The sequence below is a fragment of the Haliaeetus albicilla genome, chromosome 19 (assembly GCF_947461875.1).
Source record: "Haliaeetus albicilla chromosome 19, bHalAlb1.1, whole genome shotgun sequence".
NCBI classification, from domain to species: domain Eukaryota; kingdom Metazoa; phylum Chordata; class Aves; order Accipitriformes; family Accipitridae; genus Haliaeetus; species Haliaeetus albicilla.
Window position 1 is genome coordinate 8,619,722 of NC_091501.1, and position 14,071 is coordinate 8,633,792.

A 14,071-nucleotide genomic window follows, 5' to 3' on the forward strand; every position below is an offset into this window, starting at 1 on the left:
ATTGCCAGCTGACTCAGGACTAAGCAGGAGACCCAGCACTGCCATCAGCTGCCCTTCTGCGGAGCAGAAAGCCCAAGGTTGAGAGCGAGCCTGGAAGATGAAACGACTCATTAGCTCTACTGAACCACCATCATCACCTCAGCAGGCTTTTACTTTTAATTTTAATTTCTTTTATTAGCAGTGATGCACTATCATGTGCCCCCAGATACTTCTATTACTCAAAGCACTGACTCATTAATACCCCACTAAGGAAACCACTAATGATCACAACACTTCACCTGCCAGCACCAGGCTACCACTAGAAAGCCTCGACTTTTGCTTAAGAACAAAAAAGTCATCACCAGCTTCGGGAAAAAAAAGGAGAGGCAGCTGCCACCTTCCAATGGCTGAAGTAACCCCACATGTGCCAGCCCCCTCATGTCACCTGTAGGTTGATCCACCACACCGGTAGGCTCCAAACCAAGATGGCAAGAGCCCACTTCAACTGTCAAAACAGATGGAGACGTGAAGGCCCCCAAGCACTGGCCCCTTCCCTCTTGTCGCCGGGCGCCCGCAGGGACACAGACGCGTCCCTGCGGGTGCCCGGCGACAAGAGGGAAGGGGTCCCTCATCCTCCTCTGGTATAGCCTGAACCCGAGGGGACCCTTCCCCTCAGAGGGCTCAGCTGCCATCTGTGAGGCGGGAAGAATCACCTCACGTTCCTTCGAGGCTCTCCCTCCTGGCCCTTTAAGGGGCGGGCCGCCACCGCCCGCCGGCGCTGATTGGCTGGCCCCACTCCCCTCCCCACTCCCCCCGCCCCGGGCGGCCGTTAGCAGGCGTTCACGGCGGCGGGCGGGCGATGGTGGCGGGTGGTGCCGTGCGGCTGTTGCCGCTTCCGCGTCCCCTCCTCGGGCGGGCAGCCGGGGCGAGGGGGACCCTGTCCGGTTGGGCGGCCGCGGGGCGCGGCGGGTTGCGTGCCGGCCGCTGGGTCGCGGTGGCCTTGGCGGTGCCCGCTGGGACCGGTTGGAAGGAGAGGCCGGGACAACGGGGGCCGGTGTGGGTGGGGGAGCGCGGGCCGGAGCGGCCGCCCCGGAGGTTGTTGCGGCGCTTGGGTTTGGTGCTCCGGTTGGGTTTGCGGGCCTGCGGGTTGCTGCTGCGCTTCGGCCCCCTGCTGCTGCTCTACCCGCTGAGCCGCCTGTGGCCCGGCCTGGGCGCCCTGTGGCTGCGGCTGCTGCGGAGGGCGGCCGAGGCCGCCGGCCCCACCTGTGTCAAGCTGGGCCAGTGGGCCAGCACCCGGAGGGACCTCTTCTCCGAGGCCTTCTGCGATGAGTTTTCCAAGCTGCACGTCGAGGTGAGCCCACACCCGTGGGGCCACACCGATGAGCTCCTGAGGAAGGCCTTTGGTGAGGGCTGGACGGGCATCCTCAAGTTCCAGAGCCGGGAGCCGGTCGGCTCGGGCTGTGTCGCCCAGGTGTATAAAGCCTATGCTGACCTCACGGCTGTCGCCGGCTCCCAGGCCAAGGAGCTAGCACGACACTCGGAGTTAAGGTCCGCTTTTGAAGCGTGGGAAGTGTCAGGCTTTAGAGGCCTCCTCAGGTGGCTGGGGAGGAGGAGGAGCGAGGAGATGCAGGATGAGAGGAGCAGGGAGGAGCTGAGCCCAGCAGACTGCTCCCGGAGGAGTCCTTTGAGTGGGATGTCCCTTATGGAGCAGATGGCCAAACCGCTCCTGAATGCAAATCCTTCATCAGCCAGACATCTCATGCCTGTAGCCATTAAAGTAAGTCATCTGGCCGGTAGATGTGTGAAAATGGAGCATGCTGGATGAGGCTGATCAGGTTTTAATTCCCATGGAGAGGAGTAGCTGGCTAGGGCCAGGTAGAATGAGAGAAGTGATGCTTGTCTCCATCAGTGTCTTTTCTCAGCACTTTGGTTCCAGCCAGCTGCAATACAGACTTGCGGTGGCCCCAGATCTTCCCAGCCTGGAGAGCTTGAGTATGCATACTGCCTATGGCGCCATTTGACGTGGCATGTGGATACCAGAGATGCCTACAAGGGCCCAGTTTACATTAAAAGAATGAATATTAAGCTTGGTTTCACCTTTCAGACAATGAAACCCTTTCTCTGCTCACATGAAGAAATCTGGAACAGATAAGTTCTTTCCAGCAAAGTTTATTTAAAGAAATCTTATATTCGAGCTGCTCCAAATACTAGTCAGTACTACGTGGCAGGGAGAGGGCGGGAGCGTGAAAGCAGTGGAAAATGGCATTGGGTGAGACTGTAGTCTCCAGCACAGATATATTGCATTTGACAATTATAAAATGTTTCTTTACAACTTAATCCATGGCAAAATGTGAATTCTGAGGATTAGCTGGGGAAGCCGTGTTAGCTCCCAGTCTAATAGGCTGGGTTCTGTCTGTTTGGAATGTATCACTTAAGCTGATTGAAATGGAGTGTTGGGGGAGTTGATCTTGCCACTGTTCATTCTTGTGCAGGTCCTGCACCCTGGACTGGTCCACCAAGTCCAGATGGATCTCTTTCTCATGAAGATGGGTAGCTACATCATTGGACTTCTCCCTGGATTCAAGTGGCTCAGTTTGACAGAGATCGTGGAGGAGTTTGAGAAGCTTATGGTCCAACAGGTGCGTGCTGTGCCATGGTCCCCACTTACTGGAACAAAACTAGCCTTTGTCTTGCTGCTGGCTGGCTCTAATTCTGTTCATACTGCTACTTTTTAAAGGGTTAGATGAAGGCTTGCTTGTTCTTTGCTTACATTCTTTATTCTAATCAGTCACATAATGTTACTGTAGGAAAGCTTATATGCTCACACAGTAAAAAAATCGAAGCGATGAAAAATTATATTAGATTTTAAAATAATTTTTAGACTGAGTATGTTTTCTATTTGAGTATGTTTTCTAGTGAACAGCCTGAACAGCTAGCTAGCCGTAGTCGCAGTCCTTTTTGCAGCATTGTGAAAGACAAACACTGGTGAGAGACCTCTCCTTAGGAAAAGAATCTCTCCAAACAAGTGCTCAGACATGTGTTTTTACTCTTCAATCCTACACATATGTGTGCAGTTTGTACTCGCTGGTCATGTTTGTTAGCACTGAGGTATATATATTGGCATAAGTAATATACTTTTACATAAATTAATAATACATTCTATATTGTAATGTCATCAGATTCATCAGTATTGGTAAAGTTAAGCTTTGCAAATAGATCTGAAAATGTCCTGATTTGCTAGTCTTAAAAAGACACAGTCCTGAAATGTCCTTACTACTAAACTTACAAAGATTTCACTACAGGCTTAATTAGGCTTATGTTTCTATTAAAATGAACTATTATTTGCTAATTTCATTTTTGTGTCTAGATTGCAGAGTCTGAAGTCTGTTACAAGCTTTTGAAAGCCTTAATTCTTTTCTACTGTTGCAAAAAATCTGCACAGTAAATCCATGTTGTAAACTGTTGAGTGTATTCAGATGTGACTCAAGGTCATTAGTACCAGTTTAGTTCAGCAGAGCTTTTGCTCTGAAGAATGAGGATTAGGAGAACATCTGATAACCTTGCTGTAATTTCCTTTCATTTCTCTTTGAAAGAACAAGAAGTATTCATGGGATATTTCCCATTGCCAGATGAGGGAGGTGAGGCAAGGTTATCCTGCCTCCTTGAGCAGCAGCAGTGGGCAGGAGAGATGGTCATGTGTCAAGGCACTGGATCACTGAAGACCTGGGGCCAGGACTTTGCATAGTGGATTATTTTGTACGTGTTACATTAAATTTCTTCCTGCTGTGGCTGCCTATCTGTAAAGTGAGGCTAGGGCTGCAGCTCTTCTACCCTGTCTGCCTGCCTTGCTATTTGGATGGTAAGCTTTGGTTTAGGATCTGTCTTACCCTTGAAAATAATGCAGTCCTGGTCTTTTTTGAGACACCATGCCTATAGTAAGTCACCCGTATTTCAAAGGTGCTGGGTTGTGGGCCATCCGTTAATCAGTCTATTACTCTACTCTTCCATCAAGAAAGCTATAAGCATGTAAGAAGCAGCACTCTTATTTAGTTTTCATTCTGGCTTTCTGACTAGTTTTGTTGGTATTGCACTGTACAGTCATATCCTGATACTGGATCCTGAAGATGTAGTTCTAATTGCATGTAATTTTCAGCCTGCTTTTTCTTTTTCTCCCTTGAGATTGACTTACGCTACGAAGCCAGAAATCTGGAGCGCTTCCGACAAAATTTCCTAGATGTTGATTTTGTGAAGTTTCCAACTCCCCTTTGGCCTTTGGTAACGACAGATGTTCTAGTGGAAACATTTGAGGTAAGAATTGCAGGTTCTGGGAGCGGTGGGAGCGGTGAGAAAGCCCTTAGGAGAACATGCCAAGGAGGTGTTTTTTTGAGAAGGAGTGATGAGAGGCAGAAGGATGCTTTTCTCTTATTTGCTTAAAGAGATTGGTGTCCTTCCTCATTGTCTCTTCCACTCTCTTTGTTTGTAAGCAGTGCATCCCAGAAGACAGGTGGCAGACAACTCCATATAGAAGTGAACACTTGGCCTGAAACCATGCAGACCAGCAGTGTGTCCAGCCACCATGTGCTTGCCTGTGCTTTGCAAACCAACACCGCTTCAGCTCTCCTCTGTGGTGGGTCAAAGCAAGGAGCTCAGCAATCTGATACTTTCTGGTGCTTGCCTCACTTCCCTTGTGGATGTTTGAGTCACAGACCAAAGCTACTCTCAGCCTTAGTTTTTGTGCATGTGATCCTGGCAAGAATATTTTTGCCCCAAGCTGTATCACTACCTTTCCAAAGAACAAACCCTTGCTTCTCTCATGTTCTCCATCGCAGTAGGTACAGCCTCTACTGAGCAGATCCTTTCTAGGGTATTCTTATCACCTTCCCTCACACCCAAGGTGTGGTTGAAGGTGGGACCCAGGGTGTGTTTGACTCCAGCTCCGTCTTTATTTCAGGAGAGTGAGCCTATTTCGCACTACCTGCATGCGGAGATTGCCACAGAGCTGAGGCAGAGACTTGCAAAGATGGGCATGGACATGCTCCTAAAGATGGTAGGCACTTGGCTGAGGCTGGAAGTGAAGGTGGTTTTCCTGCAGAAGCTATTCAGTTGGGGTAATAAGACAATATGGCTAAAGAGAACCTGTTTGCTTCCCATGTCTCCTACCCTTCCTCCCATGGACTCAAAGATACAGCTGTGTCTTTTGGAACAAACCCATGGATGCCAGGTATCTTGCAGTGACCCAGCATTTGGGCCACTAGGGCACTGTGCAATTCTGGAACTGGCAGAGGGAGGGTCTGTACTTCATGTGCAATGTAACACAAGGTCTGAGTAAAGCCTGGACTAGATACACCTCTACTGTAGACTTTGACACGGAGCTGCTTCTACTGCAGAAGGGTGATCTGCTTGCACACAGTAGGGTCATCCTATGCAACTTGATCGGTGCATTGCTTAGGAAACCCACTAATCCATTTAATGAATATTCACATATTGCCCAAGTACTCTAAAGTGCAATGTAATTAGCAAATTATCATGCTCTCTGCAGAGACTATAGATGCAACTCACAGGGAAAACAGCTAGATGGTTTTTTCATTTATTGACTCCTCCTCTGGAACTGCCTTTTTTTAAGGAGGAACTAAATATGGAGTAAAGAAAACAAACCTGGCCAGATTCAGCTTATGATTCAGCTTCTGGCTGTCTAGTTCTTCTGTGGTTGAAATAATCACAAATGATCTGGAAGGGTGTGTTGAGAGGGTGACACAATTGTCTTGTGAGGAGCGATGAGAACTAGCAGGGAAGAGTTGCAAAAGAACCTCACAGTATCAAGTGCGTGGGCAGTAAGCATCAGATGAAATTCAGTTGATAACTGCAACATCATGCTAGGGTGATGGCGAGGCCTGCAGTTCTGACTCCGTGTAGTATGACAGACTAGTAGTAGTATGACAGCTGAAAGAGCTTTTACCACTTAGAAAAGCAGTGGTGGAACTAGAACAGTTTTACGCTAGCATTGGATTCAATGGTTAGGAGCAAAACAAGACCCCCATATTTTAGGAGTAAAAAAGAATTAAAGAGCAAAGAAACAACATTATGGCTGTAACTAAAACAAATACCTGTTTCTTGATACTCTGTGCAGTTCTAGTCCCTCGCTGTCCAGGACCCTCCATTTCAAGGGCTGCAATAGAACTAGAAGAGGTGCAGAGGAAGGCAGCCAGGATGATTACTGGTGTGGAATGGCTTCCATACGGGAGTGGTGAAATAATTTGGACTCTTAACTCTGGAAAGCAGAGAAATGAGTAGCTTATGACAGAGATCATGAGTGTGTGAGAGTCAATATGGATCTATTGTATATGGTTCTCAAAACAGAAGAATGAGAAGGACATAAAATTATCAGAGGTAATTTTTTCAGGCAGCACCTAAAGAAAAATCTCCTTTTTTCACACAGCTCTTAACTATTTACGTGGCAACTGGACAAATTTGTACGAGAAATCCATGAAATACAAAGATAACCTCCTTGGGGCAGGAAGTCCTGCAGTCCCAGGTGGCCAGGAGGTTTAGTGGGGAAGTACTGTCTTGTGCTTGTCTTCTTGCTAGTCCTTTCTGGTGCTAACTGCTAGCAGAGGCAGGGAAGAGCTACATACATTTGTTTCCTCTTCTCTTGTTTTCCTTACTTTTCAATACAGTTATAATGTGCGTTGATGTCCCGGACTAGACAAACTTAACCATTCACTATAACCCATGCCACTGAATGGCAAATGGCCTATTCTTACTGCATTGCTCTTTGCCAAGGCTTACCAGTGTGCCCCCAGTTTAGGGTTCGTTGCCAAAGAGCACTACTGTTCCCTGCTGGAACTCCTGGCTGTCCTACCTGACCTCTAGCAAACACACAGGATTGCTTCACACAGCTCTACTGACTCCCCTAGTGAGTAGCACCCATGCCATTTCAGCACAGCTGGTCTCCAGCAGAAGCTGTTTGCTGTGTTGCTGCCTAGGGTGATGCACATTAGTAATGACAGCAAACAGACCAGAAACAAACCTCTGCTGTTTGCCTGGGAGTTTTGGTTGGAATGAGCCGCTCTAAGACTTGCCTGTCCTCTAGGTCTTTGTTGACAACTTTGTCCATGCTGACCTGCACCCTGGGAACATCCTGGTTCAAGGCCTGGCCCATGTCGGGACCAGCTGCAAGGAGCAGACAGCCATCGTGGACCTGTGTGACACACTCGTGGTGGAAGTGCAGCCGCCTCTCAGGCAGCTCTGCCTGGTGCTGCTGGACGCGGGGATCGTGGCAGAGCTGCAAAGCACTGACATGCAGAACTTCCGGGCGGTTTTCACGGCTGTGGTCCAGGGCCAGGTGAGGCTTTTGTCATGGGGCTGGGGAAGGGAGACAGCTGGACAGTCAGATGGTCAAAGTGATACTTTTCTATTTCCCCTTACAATCCTCCCTAAGAGGGGAGAGGAGCCTTGCTAGTGTGGAAGCTATACCAGACACAGGGATAACATGTTCAGCTACAGCAAGGAGGCTGTCAGAGTCGAATGATTTCAGTGGCTCAGGAAATGGAAGGTGTTAAATGGGAAGCATTGGCTGTCAATCCCTGGCTAGGAGTGCTTCTAATGCAAGTTAGGACTGCTTGGGAGCCACTTGCGTATGAGGCTGTTGCAGAATCTGCCAGGCTTTGATAGGAAAGAGGAGGGAATGGATTAACGTCTTGGTCTTCTGCACATGTTCCCTTCTGCAGCCTTGCTACTGGAAAGCCCATAATGCTACCCTCCATTCTGCTGTTGTGTCGGCGTCTGTAGAGAAGAGGAAGCAAAACAGTTGGGGGTGAGGGGGTTTGGCCTCTGCCAGGCTCCTCTGTATAAGGGGAACTACTTTATCCTCCTTCCCACTTTTTTAAAATACACTCTGAGATGGACTAGAGAATCCAGTGCTGATGTCTCCTGTTCATTCTGAGAACAAGCGTCTGTGTTCATACTTGCCATGTTGCTGTTTCTCAGCTGTGGGTTGGATGGCTCACCAGCGTATCTTAAGAGGGATACGTTTTAACTTGGTCTGTTTAATCTTCTGAAGCACAGTGAGGAGTCAGTGCTAAACTGTGTATTCAGGCCCATCCTGTGCTGCCAGACTTCTCAGCTGCTAAGCAAAATCTGCAAACATCTGATTGCAAGTCAAGTCCTTCATGGATCAGGCTGGGTGTAATTTATGATCTATAGGTGGAAAAACTACTACACTGTCTCATTGCTGTACCTTGGGGCTCTGGCTTTGTATGTTGCTGTCAGACATATCTTCCAAGAAGAGCTATAAAGCCTCTTACAAGTGAAGCTTGCATATCGCTCTCTTGCTTTCTCACCAAACATCTGCTAGTGTAGAATCAGCTCTTTTCCTCCACAGTTTGCAAATGGAAGGTTGGACTTGGCCCATATGTTAATATAAGCCTTTACACCGTTATGTTCTCTGCTAAGAAGAAGATGCCAATCCTGTGGGGTTTATTTTTCCCCCTGAAACTTCTGACTGTCTGAGAGATACCTTTGTTGTGTTCTACCCTACAAGGCCTGCAAGAAAAATAACCAGGGTTTTGCCAGATACCAGCTAAGACTTTTGGACCAGTTCTGCTCTTCTTGTGCACGCTTCTGTTGATTCATTGTGTCTCCATTGCTGGAATGGGAAAGCATGGGCCTGGGAATTCTCCCTGCAGTATGCCTCCTCCAGGGACCTATGCAGCAGAGGCCTTCCAGGCACAAGTGATCAAGTTCCGATTCTCCTTTTCAACTTGTTTCACAGGGGGAGAGAGTGGCAGAACTGATCCTTCATCATGCCCGTGCTAACCAGTGCCAGGATATTGAGAGATTCAAAGCTGAGATGGCAGAACTAGTGACCAAGGTCCGGAGGAACACCATTGCCCTAGGAAAGGCAAGTGCACAAACAATGTCACGTCCTCACTTACCTGTAATTCAGTGCAACTTGGCTTTCAGAATGATTCATGTGGAAAGGCCAGCTCTGATCCCATCAGCACCACCAACCAGTACTGGGCACTTAGGTGCAGCAGAAGTCCATAAAATCCTTTATTTCCTTCTAATTAAAAACCCATGTGTTTGGGGCTTTTTGTTTTGGGTTTTTTGTTTTTTTTTTTTTTTTTCCTAAAATCTAACATCTGCAGCTCACTGTGAGGGGTTGCTGAGCCTGATATTACAGCTTGCATCCTGTTAGCTAAGGCCAGCCTGGGCACTTCAGAGAGTGTAGCATGGTGGTGTTGAGCAAATTAGTGCATGTTTTGTACTGCTGTGAGGTTGGACGTTCTCAGCCTTCAGGAGCTGGCAAGTAAGCAGAACTCTGGGTCAGAGCTGAACTCCTTATCCTGGGCAGGGTGGGGGGATCATACCTTGATGTTGGCTGTTGTCAGCCCAATAATCTTGTCCCACCACCAGAACCAAATACTGACCAACGCTTAGAAGAATCCTGCCTGTCACTCGCATGGTTCAGTCTTCTTGACCACAGTTTTCTTGATCAGTTGTTAACTTCTTTTGTATTCCAGCTTCAGGTGGCCAATCTCCTCTCGAATGTCTTTAAACTATTGATGACCCATAAGGTGAGGTCCTGTCACTGTCTGCCTTCAATAGCTGGAAGTTCATTTGGGGAGGGATAACAACTGGGAACATGAAGGCCTGACAAGGAGGGGGACTGTGAATTCTGAAATGAACTGCTAGGAGGGGGATGGCAGGAATGCATCCAAGTGTTGCAGGCACACTGTTTCTCGGGCCTTGATATACACCCTACCAAGACCAATTTCTGTTTTGTTGGATTTTGTCTTAATACTGCATTTAATGGTTGATATTATTTACTAAAAGGAATGTTGCTGTAACACATACTTTTTTTTAAGTAGTCCCTTAGAAGCAGAAAATGAAATCTAATATATGTTCCACGTGTATATCATTGCATGCTTTCTTCCCTGGACCTCTTTCCCGATATGTGGTTATGTAACAGCACGAGGCTGTTTTACTGGTTTGTTACGAGGCCTCAAGAGTGAGAAGCTGCTCACAGAACAGAGATTTCTTCTTATAAGTGATGGTATTTGGGGGACAAGTTTCCATGGTTGCAGACAACTTTGGAAATCAACAGAGCTATGGTGGCCTGAACTAGAGGGGATGAGAAGGTTGTCAGCCACAGGGCTGCCCAGCCTCCAGAGGGTCCCCCTAAACATTCCTTAGAGGTTTTTGTCATTAAGCCTTATTAAGCTGGTTCCTAATAATGTGAAATGTAATTTAGGCCCTTACAAAGCAAGTCCTCCCAACTCCATGAATTCTTAATGCCCTGGTATGCCTTGAAACAATCCTGGTGCCTGGCTGGGAACTGGGGAGTAGTTTGTTCACATGCAGAGCAGAGGATCGTTTCCTATGTGAGCTGTGGGGGTCTTCCGTGGCCATTCAGTAGGTGAGCTCCCCCTCACACAAGTGCATGTGTTCAAGTACATTGGATACTACTACTCTCCTAAGCTCCTGCTATTCCAGTATGGAAGAAAAAAAATCCCATTCCCCTTCTTGGAACTGAAAAACAAACTCTTGGGTTCCCTTAGGGCACTTACCCTGAAACTGTTGTCTTCTTTTTGGGCCTGCTGCTGGTTTTCAGTGTGTTCTGAAACTCCAAGTGATGGAGTCACACTATAGTTTCAGATATGTGTATGCTCTTCCCTCTCAGCCTAGCTAGAGCTGGTACCTCTGTGGAATGAGCTCAGAAATTAAAAAAAAAAAAAAAAAGGTCTGCTGAGTTCATTCAGTTGCTTGTGGTTCTAGGTGAAGCTCGAGAGCAATTTTGCTTCCATCATCTTTGCCATCATGGTTCTAGAAGGTCTTGGTCGTTCACTGGACCCTGAACTGGACATCCTAGAGGCAGCTAAACCACTGCTCATCAAAACTGCAGCTTCTGTCCTTGAATAGACTCTTGTGGCTGCTGCCCTCCCACTGTGCAGGGTTACCCGTGCCACTTGTGAGCTGACAGAGAAAGAAGCTGAAGGTGAGAAGTTGCATGTATCTCGGGGAAATGCCATGCAGTGGTTACTCTCCATTAATGTTTCCTTCAGTCGTTTTAGCCAAGGACCAGGCATGGGATGATTAGAAGGTCTCTTCCAGAGACCAGGAAGACTTTGTGCAGTTGGGGAGTTCTGACTCATTACACAGTTCTACAAGCTAATGTGCTCTGGTAGTTTTTAAACTGACATACCATGTAGTTTAGGTGTACAAGATTGCTGCAGCCTGATGAGAAAAGCAGTCTTACTTGTGTAAAAGTCTTTAAAAAGATGTTCATTGATCAAGTCTGTTTTGAAATATATCAGGTTAAATATTTAAATTTAATTTATGACTTACCTGTCACAGTGGTATGAGAAATGGTGTTCTAACACCACCTAAGCAGTTAATTCAGGCTGAAAAAAGCCAATAAACTTTTTTTGTCTTTTGTACTTCTAACATCTACATTTATTGTAGAAGTGTTCTGAGATCCTGCATGGAGGGGTCTGTCCTTAGTCATTTTGGATGATAAAAACAGACAAGTCAATCTCATTTTTCAAACTTCCATACTCTAGCACAATACTGTAGCAGTTTGGATTATAAACAGCAAAAGAAAATATTTGTCTAGGCAGAAAAGCTAATTCCATAATAAAAACAACTTTTTGGAATATTTATGCTGGTCGTTCATTTTTAAGGTACCCTGCTCCCCTAGTCTTACCCTAGTCAATTCCAAACCTTAATTAATATGCAAATGCTTGGGTTTTGTTTCCAGTGGTTGGCAAAACAAGACCACCAAGCATTTTCCTAATGGATGGAAAACACATTGTGAATGTTTAAAATTAAATAAAGCCAGCAAAAGATCCAGATCATATATGGGTTTTACAGTCAGTTATTTTAATAGTAGTATTAGAATTATTTTATGGCTGTATTTAAATAGTGAGAAACACACTCTATGAATTATTGGAAATACTGTAATATTAAATATATTCCCAGATATACTGTACATGAAATTGCCGCAGCATAGGGTGGCTGCAGTGGTCTGTTTTCAGATGGCTAAGCAATGAAGTGGAAGTACATAAGCAGACAATCTGCTGTTTTATGGTGATTATAAAATAATGATTAATGATATATAAATGAAGTCTGAAAAAATAAGTTTAGATTCTGCTCAATATATTTAATGTACTTTCCTTTAATCGTTACATATTCCATTTCCAAATGCTTAAGGATGAAAGCAGTAGCTAAGTTAAATATCTTTGAAGTTTTAGGCTTGTTTCTGTAAGTCTAACTAGACTTAAACTTATAACTAGGTACACTGTTGTCCTAACTAGCACATGATTTTGCATAAAAGAGAACTCAAAAAAGAAGAAAAGCAAGCAACCCTGAAACTTGACACTAAAGAAAATCTCAGTGTGGTGCCAGCACCCATTTTCACTCAGTAGTGTGCATGCCCCCTCCCATTTCCACCCAGCTGGGGCGTAGAGGTGCCAGGCACAGCATCCCACAGCGTATACAGCCTGGGCCAAGTCCGTTGGGCAGGTCTTGGGCACAGCCACCTGTGTTCTTGCTGAGCAAATTTCAGCCAACTTTTCCAGAGGCTAAACAGAGCTTAAACCAAGTGATAGAATTCCACATCTGAAATGCAAAACTGTGTTTCACATGCAGTTTCCATATATGCAGCAAGTTATTTTTTCAGACCTTAATTTAAACAAACAAAATGTCAAAGCCTTCACCTTATATATAGGTTCATCTTTCTTTCCTTTTCCTTTTTTTTTTTTTTTTTAAAACAAAAATCTCTGGATGGTTCATGCATATTATGGAGCCTAAAGTTAAGAATACTCCTTTTAGCTAGTAAGGCCTTAGGATGAGAGACTTAACTTTGTCTTTTTGGGGAAAGCCGAAGGCATAGCCTCTTAGTTATCTCTGGAGGAACACAGTCTGAGACTTATTGCTAAGAAACTGCTGGCCATTCAAAACATTTGGCAGAATTTCAAAGGAGCTCCCTTTTACAAGTTTTCTTTATTTTTTTTTTAGAAGCTGCTGTTATTACTGGTGCTGTGCTCCTCTAAAAGGGGTGAATTTTTATAATACACTTTTTGCTGAGGGATATGCCAGAAAATGTGTAACGTTTCTAAGTGTACACAGAATGTCAGGCAACAACATTGAAATTTTGTATATCTAGTTTGATTCTAGGTATTGCTTAAAACAAGGTATTGCAAATATTATATATATTTGAGCATAATTTTGTGTAAAATAAGAACATCCTTCAATATAGCTCTGGCTGCTGCAGCAAATAAATTGTCCCATGTCCATTCTCTTTTCCTGAATACCCATGTGAAAAGAACAGTTACATTTCTGGCTACCCAAAGCTGATAACAGCATTCTCTGTGACACAGCTGCTGTATTTTTTACCACCTCTGGTGATAAGAGGAAGAGGGACAGCACTTCAGGATGTGACAAGCATAACCTCCTCCTCCCCCTTGTGAATGAAGGCACCTCCACTAATCAGAGTGCAATGCATTAAGAAACTTCTTTCCTTTCCTGTTGCAGAAAAATGTCTCTTGATGTGCCTTACTGTTTCCTTTCAGGGGAGGGGAGGGGAGAAGCCAGTAGCTTGTCCACAGGAGCAGCTGACACCACATGCTTCACTAAGGAAGGTCAGTAATGCACTTCTAGAAAATCAGTGGAGTCATGAGCAAGTTGCATTGTGGACTCCAGGTGGTAACCATGTTTTACTCTACAGCCTGGATAGGGAACTCTTCTCCTCCTATAGCGCTACTGGCTACCTCAGATTCTTACACAATTTGTTAACTGTCAATTTACCAATTCATTTGTTTTTGTAGCCTTCTCCTCATTTATTCATGGTGAACAAAAAGTCTGTTTATTCTGACCAGGCGCCCTACCTGCAAAGATACCCGAGTATCTTTCTGACATAAGATTACCTGCTTTTGGAGACTGATCATAGGCAAAACATAGGCTCACCATTGGGTTTTGTGATTCTCCAAAGCCAGGTATTTCAGAGAACAGACTTTTTTCTCATCACAATGCCTAGAAAGGGTAGCTCGTCACAAAAAAAATTATTTTTTTTGCATTTGGGGCTTCTGTAAGT

The 14,071-nt window shown here is 45.6% G+C and overlaps 1 protein-coding gene across 6 annotated transcripts; it reads left to right on the forward strand.

The window, feature by feature from the left end:
* Nucleotides 1-804: 804 nt before the first annotated feature.
* ADCK2 (aarF domain containing kinase 2) lies at nucleotides 805-13,852 on the forward strand. Of its 6 annotated transcripts, none has more exons than XR_011328871.1 (9): nucleotides 805-1,756; nucleotides 2,472-2,618; nucleotides 4,159-4,287; nucleotides 4,931-5,026; nucleotides 7,070-7,321; nucleotides 8,750-8,878; nucleotides 9,501-9,554; nucleotides 10,756-10,975; nucleotides 13,551-13,852. XR_011328871.1 is itself a non-coding variant. In XM_069807539.1 (8 exons), the coding sequence occupies exons 1-8, from the start codon at nucleotides 839-841 to the stop codon at nucleotides 10,897-10,899; spliced, it is 1,869 nt and encodes a 622-aa protein (XP_069663640.1). In that variant the 5' UTR covers nucleotides 805-838; the 3' UTR covers nucleotides 10,900-11,635. The 6 variants fall into 6 exon arrangements, 3 of the variants coding, with proteins under 3 accessions (XP_069663640.1, XP_069663641.1, XP_069663642.1); XR_011328870.1 differs by lacking the exon at nucleotides 13,551-13,852 and adding an exon at nucleotides 13,359-13,515; XM_069807539.1 differs by lacking the exon at nucleotides 13,551-13,852 and having other exon boundaries at nucleotides 10,756-11,635.
* Nucleotides 13,853-14,071: the final 219 nt, after the last annotated feature.

Excerpts from the sequence above, each read along its gene's own strand:
- ADCK2 (XM_069807539.1), top strand. The coding sequence starts at position 839 with ATGGTGGCGGGTGGTGCCGTGCGGCTGTTGCCGCTTCCGCGTCCCCTC. Across the intron at positions 1,757-2,471 it reads TCATGCCTGTAGCCATTAAA|GTCCTGCACCCTGGACTGGT; the intron begins GTAAGTCATCTG and ends ATTCTTGTGCAG. Across the intron at positions 2,619-4,158 it reads AGAAGCTTATGGTCCAACAG|ATTGACTTACGCTACGAAGC; the intron begins GTGCGTGCTGTG and ends TTCTCCCTTGAG.